This window comes from Cebidichthys violaceus, unplaced genomic scaffold (assembly GCF_023349555.1).
Source record: "Cebidichthys violaceus isolate CVI_PGR_0920_01 unplaced genomic scaffold, fCebVio1.0.p SCAF_123, whole genome shotgun sequence".
NCBI lineage: Eukaryota > Metazoa > Chordata > Actinopteri > Perciformes > Stichaeidae > Cebidichthys > Cebidichthys violaceus.
The window spans coordinates 3,339-26,122 of NW_027176289.1; the positions used below are offsets into that span (position 1 = coordinate 3,339).

The 22,784-nt window shown below is 46.2% G+C and overlaps 1 protein-coding gene across 1 annotated transcript in view; it reads left to right on the forward strand.

The window, feature by feature from the left end:
- The first annotated feature begins 1,324 nt into the window (after positions 1-1,324).
- thsd7ab (thrombospondin, type I, domain containing 7Ab) overlaps positions 1,325-22,784 on the forward strand; it is a 54,381-nt gene continuing 32,921 nt past the window's right edge. The window contains exons 1-8 of the mRNA XM_068706894.1: positions 1,325-1,489; positions 2,536-2,689; positions 4,225-4,366; positions 7,692-7,807; positions 8,323-8,440; positions 11,973-12,118; positions 13,351-13,525; positions 20,178-20,351. Of these exons, the coding sequence (XP_068562995.1) occupies positions 2,540-2,689; positions 4,225-4,366; positions 7,692-7,807; positions 8,323-8,440; positions 11,973-12,118; positions 13,351-13,525; positions 20,178-20,351 (1,021 nt within the window). The 5' untranslated portion in view covers positions 1,325-1,489; positions 2,536-2,539. The remainder of the gene's footprint in view (positions 1,490-2,535; positions 2,690-4,224; positions 4,367-7,691; positions 7,808-8,322; positions 8,441-11,972; positions 12,119-13,350; positions 13,526-20,177; positions 20,352-22,784) is intronic.

The window sequence follows — 22,784 nt, forward strand, 5'->3', positions numbered from 1 at the left end:
ACGGGAAACGAGGTTGGGCTAATTTGCCGACATGGCGCATCCTGCGCTGTGACTGAAGCGCATGCACACTGTCCAGAATCACAGTCATACATCCAAATGTGTTAAACTTCTGCTAAAAAACCCCATCCTCCTCTGTCTTCCTCTCAGTTACATCGAGGAGGCGTGCATCATCCCCTGTCCTTCCGACATGTAAGCCTCAGTGAATGGTCCAACTGGTCGCGCTGCAGCAAGTCCTGCGGCAGCGGGGTGAAAGTTCGCTCCAAATGGCTCCGGGAGAAGCCGTACAACGGGGGCCGGCCCTGTCCCAAACTGGACCACATCAACCAGGTACGGGCGCTGGAGCTGAAACCCAGTCTTACTCTGTGGCTGAGCAGGACGAAAACCTGATTCTTGAATATTTAGTAACTGCGCTACAATGTAATCATGTGATACTCATTATATGTATCCAGCGCTGCACAGAGGGCCAGAAGGAAAGTATTAATGAATAATACAGGAAGCTCGCAGTCTGCAGAGCTTTCCTTTACCTTCCCCTCATTATTGCTGCACTCATTTATTTTTACATTTATTTTTTTTTGCTGAGCAGACGACGGCTGCTATAAATGGAACCCAACGTGTGTCAGTTGACTCCTTAAGGTTTCTATGATTTGCAAAAAATGAAATGCTTTCCAGACCCGAGAGCATCAGCATCAGCAGATTAGGTTGTGTTGATCTACGCTAAGCGTTGTGTGTGTGTGTGTGTGTGTGTGTGTGTGTGTGTGTGTGTGTGTGTGTGTGTGTGTGTGTGTGTTTCTGTTAAGTTCACACAGGTATTTATGCCAGAGGCTTTTCTGATTATGTCCTCTCGAATGCTGCATTAATCATAGGTTCTGCACTATATGAACAGTTGGCATGTGCTCATTAATCCGTCTGTCTCCTTCTAATCCGCCCCGACGCTCGCTGGATCTGACTCATCGCTGCAGGCCCAGGTAAGAGCAGCTCTCCTCAGCTATTTGTTAATGCAGTCGCAGATGTTAAGTGTCACGGATGTCAGTGGGTCACTGACAGATAGATGTAAACATGTCACAATAACATATCCTCGCTGGAAGTAAACAAGGTGCTACGGCACGGGGGGGGGGGGGGGGAATAAAAACTTCAGAGCCGAGCCAAAGACTCGCTGGACAACTTCCAAGAGCTAAGAGGAAGTATTTATAGGAATATAGATTTCCTTTTCACGAGTGGGATGATTATAATCATGAGTTGGCTCAACCCAGAAGTAGAAACTAACCAAGCTGCTGCATCTACTTCAAATCGCACGGAGAACACGTTTAAGCGCATTTAAAAAAAAAAAAAAGAAGGTTGTCCACCTCGTCCTCAGGTGTACGAGGTGGGTGCCGTGTCAGAGCGACTGCAATCAGTACGGTGTGGGTGGCCGAGCCGTGGAGCGTGTGGAAAGTCAGCAACGTGGACCTGAGGAGAACTGCGGCGAAGGCGTCCAGACCAGAAAAGTCAGGTATCTTATCGAGCCGTCTGTCCATTTTTAATGTTCACTAGTGAAAGCGTTCCATCAGAGGCGGCGCGTGTTAGTGCTGCAACGATCAGACGATTAGTTGATTGGTCAATCAACGGAAACATTATGAACAATAACAGGTAATAAATTGCTTTTTTTTTTAAATGTGTTTTCAAGTGGAAATATAAAGAAATGTGATTTGTCAGATGTGTAGATGTGCTGCTTTTCTGAGTTTTGATCACACAAGACAAGCAACAAGAAGACATCGCCCGAGGCTTTCCTCAACACCAGGGACTCTTTTAAGCTTTTATCTTTTGTTATCATGAATAATAAAAAATAATGTGCAGATTGATCCAGAGCAGTTGCAGGCTGTCAGACCTGTACTGCAGCTGACACGTGCTAATTTAAATTCAGATTAATACGACTGCCTTGTGTAAAGTGATTTGGGGGAAAAAAAAAAAAAAAAAGGATCTGTGCAAATCTGTCTTCACATGGTTCAGCGGAAAGTCAAACAACCGACAAGCTGCCAAATCCTTTTGGGTGGAACTCCCAACTTTGGATTAATGTTGCGCACATGCCGAAACACACTCTGTAGTTCGACCTATACGGCTGTGATTAGATGTTCTGTGAGGCGTAGAGACCAAACAAATCGCGGTCCTGTGAAGATTCATAACACACACACATATACACAATAAGAGGGACGTCACAGGACATCCTCGCCCCGCGTAATGATCGCGTCTAGAGACTGGCAGCGAGCACAACTCTAACGACCTCGGTTAAGTCTCTGCTCTTTAGAGCCGGTGACATTATCGGTGAAAACAGTCTTTGCTCCCCTTTATCTGGAGGATGAGAAGCTGCTATTCAGAGGGAGGAAATCTAAAAATATGTCTGCGGTATTTCAGGGAAGCCAGGATTCAGTTCGAAATAAAAACAACACAGGCATCATAATAGTTATTTTTTTTTTTGTGCTGTATCTATTCATGTGTTGGAATCATATTTTATGATGCATTTACCTTGTTAAAAAATATAAAATGAAACTACTCCCACAGGTGCATGCTGAACACCATAGACGGGCCCTCGGAGTCCGTGGAGGACTACCTGTGCGACCCCGAGGAGATGCCCCTGGGGGCCAGGGAGAGCCGCCTGCCCTGTCCCGAGGACTGCGTCCTCAACGACTGGGGCCCCTGGAGCCGCTGCAGCCTGGTGAGACCGACCAGCTCAGCCGCCTTGGCTCCACACGCGTGGGACAGACTCGTTGTGTTGAAGCGTCCTCTTGAGATTTATCTTGATATCTTTTTCTTGTCAGAAGTATTCCCCCCCCCCCCCCCCCCCAAGGCTCAAGGAATTTGGAAGCGTAGCCGGCACTGTATCATTGTGAGCAGCGTGTAAATTGTTTGTCAACAGGTTATTTCTGGTCCACCGAGGTGGAATAAAAGAGATGTATGAACCGGGAAGCAGGAAAACCAGCTTATACATCACCTATATTACACTGTGCTCACTGTGCATTCAGAAGGGAAGGAAGATGATTTATGATAAAGACTCAGAACTCCGGAGCAGGTTTCCAAATTTACATTTTGCGATATACACGCGCACACACACACACACACACACACACACACACACACACACACACACACACACACACACACACACACACACACACACACTACTCTCTACATCAGCAGTGATGTACGGGCCAACATGAAAGCTGGGGTAAAATATTACCCCCAGCTCGTGTGTCGTCATCTGTACAGACGACCACAAACGGCGAAAGTAATTAGATGTATTTTCAGAAAAGTATTGATTTATGGTAAGATTATGCGGTGAGATACTTGACGCTTCAAGGAATTTAAGTTCATACATGTTCATTTTAGCCTACAGGTTTATGGGGGAAAAAATGAGGAGAGCATGAGAACGCGTCTCCGGCTAAATCGTGACCTCTTCACACTCTCGGTAAAACGTGAAGAGGAGACGCTGCTCACCGATTTTAATCACAGCGGCAAAGCGCACACCTGCAGGCATGCGGTACGTGTGCAAACTTCGTGTTTTTGCAAAAAAAAACAAAAAAAGCACGCGAGGTGTCGGAACATCTCGTTCGCCCCCCCCCCCGACACCTCCGATTCGTGAAGAAGAAGAAAAAGAAGCTATTTTATCTGCTCTGGTTTCACCTGCTGCAGCACCCTGGCATTTTGTTAATCACACCCTATTCTCTCCCAAAGTGCTTGACACGCCGACTTCCCACAATTCCAATCTCGTACTGGAGGGGGGGGGGGTCCTCTTGTATGTTTTATTCATCGTGCCAGCGATGGAGATATTCTGTCATTTTCTGCCCCCCGACTCTCTTCTTTGCGAGCGATGACCGTGTAGAATCTGGTGTTCTACCATTCCAGCAGAATGTCAATGTTTCAGTCATTTCCTGCTGGAAAAGAATCAAATTCTACATTCTGGGAATGCCAGGAGAGAGAGAGAGAGAGAGAGAGAGAGAGAGAGAGAGAGAGGGAAAATAAACAAATATTTTTAGAAATACATCGATAAAACGTCCCTCCAGGGACAAAGCCTGCATGTTTTGACATAAATCTTAATGAATTGTTGCCCAATAAACTGGGAAATAATCCAGAAGTGGGCAAATTAGTCGGAGCTCCAATTGAGGGACATGTCTGTGTTCAGTTCTTATCGCCCTCTGCCATATGGTCATTTCCTCCGTTTCCTTTTTTTTTAATCGGGCGTCTCTGTTTCAGCCGTGTACCACAAGCAACAGTCGGGTGCGGACGGCGTACACCCTGCGCTCGCCCAGCGTGGGGAGGGAGTGTCCAGAGACCACGGACAAGGAGCCCTGCGGCCTGAACCTCAACTGCTTCAACTACTTCTACAACATCACAGGTAAAGGAAACGCTGGAACCACGTCTGCGTGACGACGACTCCGCGTCTCAGCCCCTGTTGAGGGGAGGAGATGCTCCAAACAGGCCTCAATGGGGGCTGAAAAGGGGATTTTTTTTTTTAACGCACGGCTACTTATATTTTTTGTAGAAGTTCTGCACACGATGGTTCTACATCTGGACATTCTTTTTCTTATTGTTAGTGTGTAAATGGAGAGGTAGGTTATTACTATTAATACATATAAAATGTACTGTTTTCTTACTAGTATTTATCTTTTGATGATGTTGTTTGTTGGATTTGTATTTTCTATTGTCCATTAATCAGCCCCTTATCTGAAGTAATAAGACCAGAATATGATTTATTGATAATCGAATGACTTGGACTTTCTTACTGGCATCTGGTTTGTGATGCTGATGTTTTGATGATCAGCTGGTTGCAGCTGAGGGTCGCTCAGCTGCTGCTGTGCGTTGTTAAAAGTATGACTATGCTTCATTCGCTCATCTGTTTTTAACAGCGAGAGGAGATAAATGACTCGCGTGTTTTTATTGCTTTCGTCTCTTTTTTTTTGGGGGTGAGACGACCACGAACCTGTCAGGGTTTTATCAAACATCGTGTTGCGCAACGATGATGTAACGTCAGCGGAGTCTTTCTCAAAGCTGCTCTTTGATCGCGGACTCATTTTTTTTTTTTTGTCTGTCGGTTGTATTTCAAGTGAAGTGTGAATGGGCAGACATTCTGCAAAAATCCCTGCAGTAACAAGCATTAAAGCCTTAAAGATGCCAAGTACAAGCAAAAGCATGTGACTGTTGGCCTCTCCGTGTAACGCGCCTCACCCTGCGTCACATCTGCGGCAATAACTCAAGAGCACAATGACCTTTTTTTTTTTTTAGTAACTGATTGATTTGTTCGTCCATTTTCGCCTCCTGCGGGAAATATCTAGCTCTTTAGCTGCTACTTGCTCCACTGTGTGGCTTTTTACAGCCTTTTCAACCCCCCAAAAAAAAAACCCTGCTGTGTGTTGCAGCCGAAAAATGATGCCGTGAGAGCGAACCAAAATATGAACATTACGGACCAGATAGCTAAACAATAAGCTCTGTAGAGCCGAGGGGAGCTGCAGATTCCGGCTTTAATTCTCTGCAGGTTCGTTACTACAGGTGACGACTCTCACGCCGTTGTTTCACGCCGTTGTTTTCTCGCTTCGTTAGTATAGATTCAAACGGATCTCGGAGCTGGCAGCTTTCCCGAGCTCTCTCCTCTGATCCGCAGGATATCGCGCCTCCAGTATCGCACGGCTACAGAGGCTACTCTTTCATATTTCATCCTGGAAAAAAAAACTGCAACAAACTATTTCAATAGAAAAAGGGGGAAGGATTGGCAGCGCATTCATTTTGGATTTGCAGCGTTGCCTTCACAGCTAGCTGTCCCACATTCTCAACCAGCCCACCCTCCTCCTCTGTCTTCCCTCTTGTGTTGTGACGCCGGGAGACGTGACATATAATCCCCACTGCTGGGTTCACAGTGGCATACAGGCATCCCAGGGTATATATGTACATAATGTACGAGCAGAGATTATTATTGGTTAAAGCGCTCTCTCTCTCTCTCTCTCTCTCTCTCTCTCTCTCTCTCTCTCTCTCTCTCTCTCTCTCTCTCTCTCTCTCTCTCTCTCTCTCTCTTCTCTCTGTGGATGCTGAGACAGTCCAAGCTGCTCCTTCCTTCAGTTTCCCTCTCTGTCTCTCTCTCTCTCTCTCTCTCTCTCTCTCTCCTCTCCGTCTCTCTCTCTGTCTCTCTCTCTCTCTCTCTCTGTCTGTCTCTCTCTCTCTCTCTCTCTCTCTCTCTCTCTCTCTCTCTCAGTCTCTCAGTGTTGCTCTTTCTTGTTGCAATCTCCCTATTTCCAGTCCCCAGAGTGCCACAAAGCTCCTCGGCAAGAAGGAGACACACAATTCCCAGAGTCGAGAGCTCGCAAACGAGCTCGCTGCAGCTAAAAACAGCCACTCGTCTTTGTCGGCGGATGGCGTGCTTTGTGAGTGACGCCTCAGCCCCCCTTGTTGTCGCACGCTGTGATTGTAACGGCACTTGCATCCAAAAGTCTGGATTAATATGTTGTCTTTCCACTTCACAGACGTACAGCATGTTACAGCTCTCAGTGAAGTTTATTAGGGGGGGGGGGGGGGGGGGGTGTGTGTATTGATGTTGCTTTTAAATCCTGCTTATTTAACTCAAATCTTTTTTTTTTTCCCCGCCTGGCCAAACGGCTCGCTTACAACGCTGGCATTGAAAAAAAAAAAAAGGTTTCTGATGGCAGCCGGATTTATTGGATTTAAGTGAGCCGTTATAAACCTTCGATGACCTCTTCGCCGACAAAAGTAATCTTCTGTCATCGACGGTGATCTTCGTCAGCCAGCAGCGATTAAGAGTCCGACTCCAAACGCACAGCGACGCTGATTATTTAAAGGGATTCCAGTGTTTGCTGGAGGAAGAATAAGTGTGTCATGAGACAGAGGCGATGAGCTGAAGTCAGAGCTGCTGTATGGGGAAGCGCGAGGCATTTCGCCATTCTGCTGAGTCATCTGGGAGCCTTAAGTGGTTTTAATATATATGCACGGCACGCCCATCCTTAAAGATCTGTCCACAGTGCAGCGAGGGCCTGACGATTTTTAGTTTACGTCAGCAGCAGTAGCTGGTAATTAGTTTGATATTGCTGCGTCAATACACCCTATCAGAAATCTACACATTAATTGATATTTTGTAGCAAATATCCACTTTATATCTGCGTTTAAAGAAAGCCTGAGCTTCATAAACCTTAAGAAGCTGAGACGCACCGTGGTTGATTCTCACTGTCTGGGATTTATTCCCCCCCGAGGTGTAAAGACTGCGTGACAGCCGACGCATTTCAACCCTTTTGAACGGCGTCTCCTTGTGTTTTGTCCCGCCGCGTCATCCCGCTTCAACTGGAGGAAAAAGAAGCATCCAGCCACAGAAGCAGAACGCCGGTGAAATGCTGTGACTTGTGACTCGAATTAATGCTCCTCTTCCCTTTTGCTTCCTGACTCCCTCTCTCACCTGCCTTTCTTTCTCTGCGTGCACCCAGGGTGGTAACAATCAACAGCAGCCACCTGGTAAATATTAGCGACGTGCGGCAGAGCCGTGCGCTCCGCTGACGGGGTAGCAGTCCTCTCGTTAGGATCGTTGTCTGTGGAGCCTGGCGCCTCGAGGCCTCTGGAACGCTGTTGTTCATCAAGCACTCCGATGCGCTCGTATCGCCAGTTTTAATGAACGCCAACAGCCCTAAATGTGAATGTGAATGTGTTGTGCTCCTCCTCCTCCTCAGACTGGAGCACGTGTCAGCTGAGTCCTAACGCCGTGTGTGGCAGCGGCATCAAGACCCGGATGCTCGACTGCGTCCGCAGCGACGGAAAATCGGTCGATATCAAATTCTGTGAGGAGGTGAGACGTGCAAAAATCCATCAAGTTTCTCCTTTTATTCTGTTGGTCCTTTCTTTGCCGTTCTTCATTTGACACACTCCTTTTACTTGATGACTTAATCGCATCGCTCATTACAACATATGAGCGCACCCTTCCAGTGCCATCAGGCCCACAGCGACATGAAATATTCAGAAGTATTGCCGTGCAGAGATTGTTGTCGTTGCTTCGGGCTGAGCGTTTTGTTCATCCATAATGTGTCTCGGCTCCCTGTAATTGTAGCCGGGGGAGGCGGGGGGGGGGGCCGTCCCCACAGCTATTTAACCCATAGCCCGCTTCATCATCTGGCTCATTCACAAAAACACATGGTGTCAGAGCGGCTTTCACAGCGGCCCTCGCCGGCCTGATGCTGCCCGGCACGGTCCCCCCCCCCCCCCCCCCCCCCCCCAAAAGGCTTCTGGGAATGTAGTGCTGTCTGGCCGTACACCGATTGATCGTCGCGAATTAACCTCTTCACTCCCTACATGTGCCGCCGGCAGCTGAATTTGGAGAAGAAGTGGCAGATGAACATCTCCTGCGTGGTCGAGTGTCCCGTCAACTGTCAGATGTCGGAGTGGTCGCCGTGGTCGGACTGTTCACAGACGTGCGGACTCGACGGTAAGGAGATCAGCTCGAAGCTCAAAGCTGAAGCCAGAAGCAAACAAAGTAAATGCATAACAAGTAAGAAGAGCACACACACACACACACACACACACACACACACACACACACACACACACACACACACAAGACGAGCTCAGGGACACATAATAATACGTCTTTGCATTAAAGCTAGGCGACTTAGTCACCTCCACTGTGTTGTTGGTAAATGGCCAAACACAACAACTTCTTAAATTCTGCGACTGCGGCCAGTGTTTCAGCTCAGTTGGGGTTAGCCTCTTAACCCTCACTGATCTGCCTCCGGTTCAGTCATTACAAACTCATGCCGTGCAGCCAAACATGGCACAGAACGGGTCCCGCTTCTCTGCATTTTTGAGTCTGAAGTCTTTATTTTGAACACATCACACACACAAAAAAAAAAAAGTCATGTAGTCAGAACAAGCTGATGCAACCTGTGTATGTTTGATGCTGTCAGGTAGTGTGGGATGAGAAGATCTTAACAGACTTAAAAGGTGCCCTGTGAAGTATTCTCGGAGACAAACAAAAGTTCCGTTTACATTCATTTTTTTTTTTTTTTTTTTTTACAAATCCTGTATTGTTTGTACTTGTGCATTGATCTGTTGGGAACAGGCCGATCTTGCTGCTTTTCTGGAGAACCGCTCATTCAAATAACTTCCCGCTCAACACAACGCTTCCTTTTGGTCCCGAGCGAAACACCTTTGCCAGGACCACAGCCGCGCCCCGTAGGAACGCCAGCGCTAGCGCTTCGTTACGATAATCGTGTCCTCGCACTCGACTCTGCACTTCCTTTGATCCTCAGCTGTAGTGTGGAGTCGATCAGATGAACGGCTGTCGAGAAGATCAAAGGACAGACGTGCCGACGGAGACTCCTTTTTGTTTTAGATCCACGTTTACGACGTTGCGAATCTAATCTCTCCCGCCTTTGTCGGCGCGTTGCTACATTTCTCCCGTGGAATAGTGTGAAACCGATGGCAGGGTTATGTATCGCGTCACCAACGTGTGTGTGTGTGTGTGTGTGTGTGTGTGTGTGTGTGTGTGTGTGTGTGTGTGTGTGTGTGTGTGTGTGCATAAATGGTCATGAATAAGAAGCTCCCTCAGCGCTGCTACAAAGCTCCGTAAGGCAAAAAGGTGGTCGACCTTTTCGTTGGAGAGTGAAAGGTTTACAACATGCAGTAGCCTGATGGTAGACACATCTGGATCTCACGTCCATTAAACGCAACACAACCAGAAACAAGTTCATCAGTGTTAATCAAGTTAACGGCACGTCTACCTCTGGTGGGATAAACAATGTCAGTCAAGCAGGTGACAGTTCCGTCGTTAATGTGGTGTGACGACCTGAGCTGCAGCTGATATCCTCATCCGGGTTTTCAGAACAGACTTCATCTCCTCACTGTCTCTTTGACTAAATATTTATACCAGATTTGATGTTTTCCCCCACGCATTTTGTTGTGCATTGGAGCACATCTGAGTACACAAAAGAATACAAAAGAATCAAACACAGAAGACGCGACGAAGTCGACTTCATGATGCTCCGCACCGGAAGACAGCGTTGGTGCTCGTGAGTTGTAAACGTACACGTGTGTGAATGTGAAGCAGGAAGTAAAGAACATGAGGCTGTAGGTCTCAAGGAGCCTGCAGACATGAAGCTTCTAAACCCATGTTCACAGACAGAGTGTGTGTGTGTGTGTGTGTGTGTGTGTGTGTGTGTGTGTGTGTGTGTGTGTGTGTGTGTAAGTGTGTGTGTGTAAGTGTAACAACATGCATGCTCAGCGAAACATCCTGCCATGGATAACTTAAAAAGTCCCGTATCAGACACTTCCTGCTCCCACTGGAGGCATTTGTCCAGCAAAAAAAAACAAAAAAAAACCCCTCACAAAAGCAGAAGAGAGGAAGTGTTTATTTAAGAGTCTTCCCAAATGACCGGCGAGAAAAAAAAAACAAACCCTGTGTCCTCCTGTTGCCTTGCTTGTTGTTCCCGGCGGTTCACACAATTGATTCTGTCCCATTACATCCTCCTGCTCCTCGGGGCTGTGGGGAGCGCTTTGAAGAAGAGCCGCCGCCGCCGCCGCAGCAGCAGCGGTTGCTAAATCTTAAGGAATAAGATGAAAGTTTTTGGAAGGCTGAAGGAGCAAGAGGGGGGACCCTATTTGATGTGTTTCTTGTGTGGGATGTTCTCTTGTTGGAACAGGATATGAGGGTTGTACAGTTTGTGTGAGTGTGTGGGAAGCCTGATTTGTGTTGTGTGTGTGTGTGTGTGTGTGTGTGTGTGTGTGTGTGTGTGTGTGTGTGTGTGTGTGTGTGTGTGTTGAAAGGCAACGTAGGTTTGGCAAAGGTGTATTCTGAGGTGAGCGGATTGCTGGCTCGGCGATGTAAAAAAACAAAACAAACGGAGAGTGGGATATACAACGAGTGAAGGGTTCTGAGGTTTTGAGAGTGGGCGGTTTGACAGGAAGGTTTCATTTTTAAAAATTTGTGTTGAGTTTCCCCAAAGTAATTCACAGCTTCAATCCCGCGCTTTAAATCAAACGGTCTCCGAGGTGTTAGCCGCCGCAATGTTCGCGATTGATTTAGAGACAGCTCGCTGATTGATGCGGAAACAAAAGCCGTTTTTTACTCGAGTGGACCAAGAGCCCGTCAGGACGACGGAGAAAAAACTGCGGCGCGGACGGCTTTTCAGAGGAGCCGGCGCTCTGCTAAGTGAAGCAGCGGCATTAATTTAAATGCCTTTTCAGAAGGAGCCCACACACGTCCATTCAGAAGGAGCTGTTTACAGAGGGAATGGATGATTGCCGTGTGGTAAACCGCCGTGGTCACTGCTTTTGCCAACGCTGTCTCTCGCATTTCAGTTTATCGTGCAGAAAACGACCACTTTGCAATCTGTGAAATTGTATTATTAAAAAAAAAAAATGAATCAGTGAACATTCATCTTCTATCATGGAGAGACTCAAGTTTCAATTGTGGGACAGAGAATTAGTCCGAGTGGACCCTGTTGTTGTGGGTTTTTTTCTAGCTTTAGTGGGACCTACTTTTATCTCTCTAAATCCTAATTGTTTTATTAAACAATGCCATTTAAGGTAAGCAGTCAGTGCGACTACGGTAATAGAAATCCGTGGCGTTCAGACGAGTCATAAAACCAGGAAATGAGCATTTTCTTCGACTGCTGTCCCCTCGTTTTGAAGTCAATGGGTTAATTGAATGGTGTTTTTTTTTTGTTAGATGCCTGAAATACAAGCGAATGAGATTTTTAATGCTCCGTTCTGTGACATAAAATACATCACTAGGCGGCTAAATGACACGACTAAGTGAAAAACCAGTCTTTTGGTTTTGTGCTGCAGTTTGTCGACGGCCTGACGTTGCGTCCGCGCTTCGAAAAACCATACAAGTGGTGCTCATTTTGTAAAGAAGTATCGCAAACGTGTGTGTTTGCCGCGGACCTTTCTAAACCGATGATGTCACTTCCTGTGTGCGTGTGTGTGTGTGTGTGTGTGTGTGTGTGTGTGTCCTCCAGGTAAGATGTGGCGGCGGCGCTCGGTGGTCCAGGCCTCTCAGGGCGACGGGCGGCCCTGCCCTCCTCAGGTGGAGCAGTGGAAGCCCTGCCCCGTCCGGCCCTGCTACCGCTGGCAGTACAGCGACTGGTCCGAGTGCCGGGTGGAGGTACTATCAATTAATCAGAAACGTTACACCGTAATCCAAGGGCTCTAAATATTGACGATCGCATCGACCCCCCCCCCCCCTCCCCTCCTCCTGTCAGCTACAAGAAATGCCGCTTTTGACAGTTCCCTGGCTCGGCCGAGATCAATACGCACGCCGGTTTGAGCCAGAAGTGGATTTTGAAAGACGGATATCTTGACACCTGGAAAGGAATAATTGAGTCTTTAGTATTGATGAGCAACCCCATCAAATCCCAACGCATACAGTTATTCTGAGAGACGGACAGTAAGAAATCAATCTAATGCACTTTTAATGCCGATACATTACCGTTGCCAAGAAATGTGGCAGCCTTAACACTTTCAATTTGAGTCGTGTGCCACCAGGTCACGTCGTCACGGCGCTCTGCCGCATCACTTTACGACATGAAACTCAAAAAAAACGTTGCGAGCTAAACGGGACGACGGAGAGACGTGTCACCTGCCATAACTCATTTGGGTCACTCGTTCCTCTCCATTCACTCCATCAAGTGTCCAATAATCAATAGAGAATTTTGTTAATGTGAAGCAGCAGTCAGTACGGTGGACACGGACCCATTGTGATGCCTTCAGATGTGATTCATGTCCAGAGTCTTTTCTTTTTCGTCGATGCACCGAATTAAACTTAAGACGAGACGAGAGTCATTCTGGCTTTGATTTCAGAATCTGGAGTTAAAAAAAAGAAAGAAAAAAGAACATTCCAATGTGTTCAGAAAGATAACGTTGCATCACTTAAGAAGTGACAAAGTGGCCTTGGATGTGCTGTAGTCTAAATATTCTGGATTAAGCTCTTTTTTTTTTTATATCTGTATCATGTTGATAATAGAAATCAATACGCGGTTGTGACTTTTAACTTCATTACATGTCAGGGTTGACAAGCTTAGAAGAGCTTAAAAGTGTCGTTAATATTTAATACACTTGACGTTTATACGCTCTTATTTGTTTATCCTCCACTCTGTTTATTGTACTTTGTACATAAAAGTAATCTTTTTTTCTAAATAGTGGTCACATTAATATGACTTTGAGTTATCAATTTAAATGGCTAATGGTCTAAATATGCAGCCATAGCTATAATTAACCAACATTAAGCTGCCAGCAAGTAGCTGTAGGTTCATGTACCTCCCCTCTCTCTCTCTTTCTCTGGTTACTCATCATCCTCTTTCTTCTTCTTCTTCTTCTGTGGTGCTCCCGTCCTGTCAGAGCGTGGTGTGTGGACACGGCACGCGCTACAGAAACATGTCCTGCTTCGTGTCGGACGGCTCCGGCGACGGAGACGGCAGCTCGGTGGAGGAGGAGCTGTGCGGCAGCCTGGAGCTGGCCATCGACCGAGACAAGCGGATCAACCTGAAGGAGGCCTGCACCCTTCCCTGTCCGGGTAATGCGAGACGCTGTGTCAGCACAGCTGGGGGGGGGGGGGGGGGGGCTTTCAACTGAAGTCATCCTTCTGAAATTGGGCTTTTCAAAAACACTGTTTTAAGTGTGTGTCTGTGTTTTTAAAGCAGCGCGTGGCCTGATTATCCTAGAGGGGGGGGAGGGGCCCGGCAGACGTAGCATCAGCTGCTAAGTTGTGCTTCAAATAATCGATGTCAGTCTGAATCGTCCCAAATCAGCTAACCTATACACCCCTAGTCTTCACCCTAACGTTACATCATACTCAGCATCATTACGGTTGACGCTGTCTGACTGCTGAACACGATCTTCCAACTTCAAGACATCACTCTTAAAGCGGTAGCGGCACTCTAAACCAAAGTCTCTTGATTGTTTTAGCATCGCAGAGCTGCTCTCGTGTTCAACCGGCAGAACGCAGAAGTCACTTTGCGATGCATAACGCGGTCATCACTTGTCAGCAGTTGTGATTTATATCGCAAAAGCAGCCAATGAAAATACTTTTGTTACAGGGCGGATGTTATTATCTCTAACTGATAGCACTCAGTATCTGCTCATGACCTTTAAAATCAGAGGTGGGAGCGTACCTGGAGGCAGAATAAATGGACTGCATTAAGGCAGACACTGTTTTATGCGAGATTAATTCACCGGTGAGTTCTGTATTTCACCGCCTGTAGTCCATTGTGCTCTACATACTTCCAGCTGTCTCCATTTTCTCCCACTTAACTGGATGTCTGTACACAGCTCCTGCAATGAAGGATCTGAGGTACCATCGACAGACAATTCTCTTTTCTATTAAACGTCTCGTTTTGTCAGTCCAACATCCAAAGGTATTGATTTTAATAAAAACAGAAGGAAAAAAAGCAGGAAATCTCCACATTTGAGAGGCTGAAAACAGCATTCTCTCCCATTTAACTGATCAATTAGTCGATTAGTAAACTAGTGCGGTGGTCAGAAGATAATCCCTCGCTGGCCTCCCACCAGCAATCACTGTTGGCTGTGTTAGTTGAAGCGCCGGAGGCTCCGCTGTCACCAACGGTTTCATGGTTCATGCGGAAGCCACAAACTATCTGGACCACCTGCTCTTTCAGTGAAACAGACCCAATGGAAGCTGTGACCCCCATCAATTCAATTCATTCCATTTGTACAGTTTAGAAACATGGAGGCAAAGTGATTAAAACACACACACACACACACACACACACACACACACACACACACACACACACACACACAGATAATATAACTGGCAAAAAAAAAAAAGGGTTGCAATCAATAATCTGTGTGGGCGAGATAACAAAAACCCTCAAGGCTTATACAGAAGACAAGGTGGCAAGCTGAGCGACAACCTCGCCGCATAGCAATCCGCTGTGCTGTAAATGACAATAAACTGTAGATTTCATGCATTTATTCATCTCGCTTCTCAGTGGAGATGCTGATTGAGAGGAGAACCGAGGGAAGAAGTGTTTTCGCCGTTGATTATGGGCACGCGGCTCCTTTTTGATTCGAGGCGCGGCTCCGTGTGTGTGTGTGTGTGTGTGTGTGTGTGTGTGTGTGTGTGTGTGTGTGTGTGTGTGTGTTTGCGCGCGCGCGCGCTCACTATGAGGAAGTTAATATGGCGCATTTCAAGGATAATTTATTGTCTTTATGCAACACAAGGGAATGATGCAGAGGGAGTGCGTTCCTTCAGTGCATGTTCTTGAACATGAATCAGGAGCAACGCTGGAGGTCAGAGCTCTGTTGAGCATTTATACACGCGACGTATTTACACACATAGATGGGGAGTTAAAGTTATTTGCGTATTGCACCAAAGGCGAGATTGAAGGGCAATTGATTGCTCACTAAGCCCCGCCCCCCTTTAATTGCTGTTCTTGCTCGTCTCATATGCGGTTTACAATAACAGGAAAATATAACTCTCTGGGCTGCACCCAAGCTCTATTTATTTTATTTATTTCAAAGCTTCTATTGAGGTTTTTGAATGTCCGTCCTCATATGTTATGACATCATCACCCTAAAAACACATTTCTTTGTCAGTGTGGTTATATAAATGTTGTTATAGTGCCGTTAGACTGCCAGCTGTGAGCCTTTCTAAAATATGGATTGAGACAGAACATTTCTAATAATAATAATAATAATACAATCCTACGCAGCCACCACTGGAATCTAATTCTACAAGAGTATAATACCGACAATGCTAGAGGAGCCTGATCTTTAAGTGCAACTGTGCAGAAATACCTGGTTTGAACGATGTTTATTTAGCATAAATACATTTTTTTTTTTTTTTATTTATCGCATAAGAAGAATAAAGAAAAATGGAAAAGATCACAAGATTGTTGTTCTAACATAACCCGGTTTACTGACACGTTCAAACAATATATTGACGTTTCAAGAGAACTCACCGAGGTGTTCGGTAAACGTAACGGTACCTTGCGTAACGTTGGCAAGAGTTTCCCCCCCAAAATCCAATTAGGAGCCGGACAGAGCCGCTAACGTTCCGCTGATCTGTCTGGAACACATTAGGTGAACACAACATACAGTGTTTGGTTTGACTAAAACAGCGACACCATCCTCTTAACACACCTTGTATACCGAGAACACGTGGAGATATCTTAAGGTCGACTAAGTGTCTATTAGCTCTGCTTTCAGGTTGGACATACAGTAGCTGTGTGTGTGTGTGTGTGTGTGTGTGTGTGCGACACGTGGTTTGTAAAAAGCCTTGTGTGATAAATGCCATCTAAGCTGCACATGCGTAGTTAAAGACTCAGCTCCAGTGTTAAAACCAGAACCTAACACAGGACCATGTGGTCACTGCCTCCACCCAAAAGCTTGTTAGTGCGCCATGTGTGCACACATTTTCAGCACGGGTAACCCCAGCAGGTAACAAACACTCAAACCTGGCAGGGTTGGTGCTCGACCAACCTGCACAGGATGACTCTTTTATTTATTTATTTATTTATTTATTTATTTATGTATTTATTTAGGTGAGTGATGAGGTCTTTGTGCCGAGCGCGGACCATCTGTTGTGATTTACACGACGAACGACAAGGCGAAAAACAAAAGCTGTGAAATATTACACAGCACACAGATGCACAGTTTAATTTCATCACCGGAAAAATCCAATGAAGGTTTATTGCCGTCTGGTTAGCGAGTAACCAACCCCTCTGGCTTTTTCAGTCTAATGCAACCTTTTTCAGCATTAATTAGAAATCTGAAAATCACAAGCGGATCAACTTTATTCCCTTTTAGTCGACTGCCAGGTCAGATTTCTTCACTGTATATTTTAATGTATTATTTGTCAGGTTAACATACTGTTTTATTTCATTTATTTATTTCCATCATTGTTGCTGCCGTTGTTACTTTTTAAAGGATCAGTCGGTTCTACTGTCCACATGCTGTCGCACGTCTTTTCTTTTCCTGCTCTGTTTCGAATGTTAAATATCAATAAGCCGCGTTTAGCCCACATTAGTTCAGCACCAAATCAAACCATGACAAAGTAGAGGCGATGGGAGTGAATGAGTGAACGAGATCAGCGTTAGCAGTTTGGTGATAACCTGCAGTGTCGTAATGATAACGTACTGAATTTACCATTTTGATGCTCACATTTTGCAGCCTTGCTATAAAATAAGATCAAATGAGAGACTGAGGAGAATAAAAGCTGCTCTAACCTCTGTGTCCACCACAGCCTTCATCTCTGCAAAATATAAGTCCGATAGCCTACTGACCCCCTCGTTGATTGACAGTCGATGTCTCAAAAACAGCACAATATCAGCATCGCACACCGAGGACGTCGACCCTCGACCCTCACCGGGGAAAAAAAAAAAAGAAGAGAGAGCGAGAGAATCTCCCAGATGGGATTATCCCGTCAAAAGGTTCTGGATCTGATGACTTGTTGTCAGGTTTTTGTGACGGAGGCTTGTCAGCTGCTGGGTCTTGTGTAGCTTTGCGGTGTGGAGCAGACAGACAGGCGAGCTAGACTCTGTCCATCAGGCCGCCGACGCAAGGCTCTCCTCACATCCTCCAGATGCGCCCTGACACCGTGCTGCACGAAAAGACGGGAGATACCAGCGTTTCTTTTTGGGTAAATAGGGCAAATCTACAAACATTTCAATGAGAAAACATGGGACACCGAAGACCCAATTTGTGATTGCGCCTGATAAAAAAAAAAAAGAAAAAAAAAAAGAGTGTGCTTTCACACTGTGCAGCTGAAATATGAAGCTCTTATTTTCCGTGTCAGCGGTCCCTGAAGGGAGAATTATTGTTTCTTGCTTCTGCCAAAAAGACAAAATACAAATGTGGAGTTCATTTCCAAAAAGTGCTCTGTTTCTATTTTGGTTCATTATTGATCTTTCATCATTCTCTCTCTCTCTCTCTCTCTCTCTCTCTCTCTCTCTCTCTCTCTCTCTCTCTCTCTCTCTCTAGAATGTAGAGGATGACAAATCTTCTCCTTTTACCACGGTTTTTAATTCATTCGACACCTAAAGAGTGTGTGGCATGTGTTTCCGCTGGCAGATTCCTCATTTTTGGGGTAAAAAAAAAAAAAAGCTCATCAGATGTCTGCTGGTCCCTGAGATGGAAAACACTGAGAAACGCTGCCCTAGATAACAAGTCAGTCCAGCCCCCCCTTTTTTTTTTTTGCCAAACTGCAGGAGAGCCGAAGTATCAAACGGCAATCACAAGCTTTCTGTGCACGGACGTAGTGGTGTGGTGCGGTTTGGGAGGAAATTCAAGGGCTGTTTGTGCAGGACCGGGGACAGCTTGGGAATTCTGGCAGGTTGCATCCACACACACACACACACACACACACACACACACACACACACACACACACACACACACACGAACACACACACACACACACACACTTTAATGCACTGCCACCGTTGACCCGTGGTCTATTTCTCCTGCTGTTTGATGAGCTGCACTTGTCAGCTGTGATCAAAAAACAACCCGCCCTCCCATCACGCTCACCTTTCCTCCTCCTGAAGCTCTTCAGAGCATCTCCACCGTCGTGACGCGACGCATTCTGTACCTCCGCCACGTACCCTAACGCCTCGCCCAGATCAATCCATCCTCATCGCTTTAGCACCGCCAGGGTTGAAGATCTGATTTTCACCAGAACACGCACACACTGACGCAATGCAGATGTTTTTTTTTCTTTAAAAGCTATGACAATGAGTAATGACGAGAAAGATATAACAAGAGACTGAGGATGCAAGTAAATTAAAGGTGCTAAATTCAAATTTCAGCATATTAATTTAGAGGCTAACAGATCATTTCTTTATAAAGATATCGTGGAGTGATGGCGAAGTCAATTTCCCTCCGTGTGTGTGTTGTAATCCGTGCTTCTCCGTGCTTTGTTTACGTAGGCGGGTACCTTTTAAATTTTCAATTTAATTAAAAGATATTTAATCTGTTAAATCTAGATGTGACTTCTGAGATAATAACTCCGTCAGCTGAAGTTCCTCTGGCGGGTCTTTCCAGGTAATTGGGGCCTTTTAATAATGGCAGAAACACTTTTCAGTCCTAAACTCTGGAGGACCTGAGGACCTGAGGTTGAAACCTGGTTTACAGGAAATTAAAAAAAAGATTTGTGATATGACTCAAAGCCAGACTGAGCAATTTCTCTCCAGGCCAGAGAGGTATCCAAGTGACGCTGTTTAATTTCTTCACGAAGACCAAGCTGAATATGTAAGTTTGGTTATTGCACATCTAATCTGCGTAGTAACACTTTAGTATGGAAGAAGAGGCTTCAGACTTTTTACGGTGCTGTTTTTATTGTCTTGCGTTCCATCAATCGAGGTGACATGTTTGGTGTTTTGCACCGGGTGTGCTCATGTTACGACAACGCAAAGGTGCAGCAGATCAGAATACGTCTTTGCGTCAAGTTCCGGGGGAATATCACCTCGGACGGTTGTTCTTACGAGGGTGCAAAAGCGTGCATCGCACCCTCCGTTTAATATTTTTGCACCCTCGGTTGAAATTTGAATAATAATAATAATGCCACGGTTGTAGGCGCACAACTGTTCTATTTTGGTTCATGTATGGCGTCCAAAACCTCCGGGTGAAGGTGAATATGGATCCGCATGGTGTGGTGATTGTTAAAACTCTCTCAGCCAATCACATCACTGGGCTCACTGGTGGGAAAAGAGGCTATGATGCACCCTGCTAACCAGACAGTAAGAAAACGATACCAAGTAAGAAGTAATATTGTTACTTTTTAAATGAATAAGAAGTAGGATATAACACTTCCTGAGTAACGTATCACTTTTCAGGAAAAATTATGTTATTGTTCTGAATTTAATTTCGGTTTTTTTTGTATTGCAAGTCATAAAATGTGTCGGTTTATTAAAAACAAAATGTGAGTAGAATAACTAATAAGTGCTGTTGAACAGGGATTCAACCAATGAATATTTTCATTATAGATGAGCATGTGTGGGCTGAAAATCAGTGCACAGTGATACAAACGGAGGAAAGCAATAAATCCTCACGTTGGAGAAACTGGAACCGGAGGGCGTTTGATCTTTTCACTATTTTTGCTTTGAAAAAAAATGACTGAAAAATGAGACTCTTTCATAACCGCATGCATCCAGTAAAGTGCTCTCCCTCACGATGATGTGCTTTTGTCTCTTCCCTCCTTGCAGGTGAATGCTACCTGATGGAGTGGTCGGACTGGAGCTCGTGTGTGAGCATCTGCGCCAAGGGGGCCGGCGTGGACTTCGGTTCGGTTCAGGTTCGCTCTCGAGCCGTGTTGGCCCAGGAGCCCGAAAACCTGCAGCTCTGTCCCGACCAGGCGTGGGAGTCTCAGCCCTGCTCAGGTGAGAACGCGTTTATGAAGCGCTCGCTCATTTCCGTACGTGCAAATTAGCTCGCGAGCAAGCCGGCGGCCCCAAACGTTTTGATTCATCTATTCATTTTGCTTCGCCCACACAGTCGTAATACGCACGATCATTGAGAAGAGCGGCAGGGGAACGTGACGGAGAGTGCATCAGTGCATCAGAGGGCTAACACGGAAAGACACTTACATTCAGGGTCATACCTGCAGGCTGTTTAGGCTTCCATCCATCTGAAGCTGCCTGTTCTGGACTGGGAAAGGAAACTGGAACGCCGGGAGAAACCCACAGAGAGAACATGTTGAGTGTGGGGAGAAGGGATTAGCGGGCTGGAATCAGATGAAGGTTTTCCTTCCTGCCAGGTGACGGCGCAAACCGCTGATCCACCTCGGGCATCCAAACACTACGGGGGGGGAGAGGGGGGGGGAACTAGAGCGCTAACTACAGCTATCACTTTGTTTTTCCATCCTTATGCTCGGTCAACCGGCCTCTCTCCCGGTTGGGATTCCTCGAGTCAGATCTCCAAATGAAGGAACCCCCCCCACCCCCACCCCATGTGCTCATTTCCTGTTGTGATCTGTGCGGTTCCCCAGGCGGGTTAATCACCCATCAGGTGCAGCGTGGGCCGTGAGTCACTACCCGCCACCAAAGCGCAGCGTACCCGGTAGCCAACCGGCTCATTCTGTCGAGCAGCCACCCCCGTGCTCCTCCCTGCCTCTCCGCCCTCCCTGGCTACTGTACACAGCCCCACAGCAGCCTTCGCTAGCCTGACCTGGTTTCACAGCATCACTCGAAGGCTCGGGGGAGGAGGGGGGGGGGGGGGACCAGTGAAGGCGCAGGAGGAAGAGAGAGTGGAGGGAGGGGAAGAAGGAGGGCTATGACGGAGGAAGGGAGGCTAAGAAGATAGGGGTGGGGGGAGGGAGATCAAACAGTTACATTAAAAATTAATTTTGTGGGGGCGCCCCAGTAGCCTAATGGTTATGGCACAAACCACATAAGCGCTTTGAGTCCTGTCTGTGGAGATCTCATCTGATACCCGTCTCTCTCTCTCTCTCTCTCTCTCCCACACGCTTCCCGCTCCACGGGTCGGACCGGTTTGTTTTGCCACATGCTGGAGGACAGCGAGCCCGTTTATCTGTGTCGGGACTTTTTACTTTGTCACACACACACGGTCACATTGAACTGGTAGTTAATAAGAGCGGTGTATGTCTTTTCTATGAAATCATAAAAATGTTATTAGCGATCGTACCGGCGACTCCGCTTTGCAGCCACATAAAGAAGACGATATCAATCGTCTGATCCGCTTCCTCAGTACTGTTTGTTCCTGAACATGGCTCTTCATTTAGTCAACTAGACCACATGCTTATGTGCACAATATTAATAATACATGCTTTTATTACCATTATTATTCTTTTATATCCACTGCTGCTGTTATTAGTAGTCGTAATTTTTCCATCATTATTCTGCTAACTGCTCTCATTATATTAATAATTTATACCATATGCATTGACTGAGTTGTAATTCTATTATGTTCATGTGACATCAGGGATCCCTCCTCTGTTTCTCCCCGTTAAAGGGTTTTGTTTTTTTTTTTGGGGGGGGGGTTCTGTTCCAATGTGAGGGTCCCGGGACAGAGGACAAAACATATTGAATTGACTTTATTATACAGGATATTATGCAGCCAGTTAACGTGATTGCACAGGTGCGGCTAGGCTGTGCTTGTTAAAAGAGCGCTGTTGTTCCCGTCGCTGAATAACCAGCATTAAAGTGTTTGTTTACCCTGATAGACGGAGACGGGACGATGGATCGATCACAGTGAGCTCAGGGGGAGACAGATGAGGAGGACAGGATCTGTGTTTAAAAGAAATAGTCTTGACCTGCTGGTGGCGCTAGCGTGGCTGTAACCTGGAACATAAGGTGTAGCCCGACTCCATCCATTTTAATATAGTCCCTGATCCAATCATCTGAATAACAATCACTGTTGTCACTCGTTAGTGACTCTGGATTCATGATTTTTGGAAGGTTCTGTATGAATGTGTGCGATGGACACACACAATAAACCATGTTGGTATGACATCCCTCTATACCCATTTACAGTTGTTTCTATCAGCGTGGTTTTAATTCATCTTTTGTCAATTTGATCAGCTTCAAAAAACGTTTTCTATTTTTTTGGTCAGTACAACTACTGACAGTACTTCAATATCCAGTAAAGATGGTGGGAAGCGCCGGCTGAAAGCGAGCGATTGAATGATAGTTTTAACACACATTTTCAGAAGCGGCCTCTTCTGTTGCCGAGGCAGGAACGGAGTAAGAAATGAGAAAAGTGAAGAATGGTAACGGCTGAGGATGTCGCGGCGGCAGACAAACGGCCCTGTGAACGCTGCAGATAGAGCCGCGCCATCGACCCGGAGCGGCGAT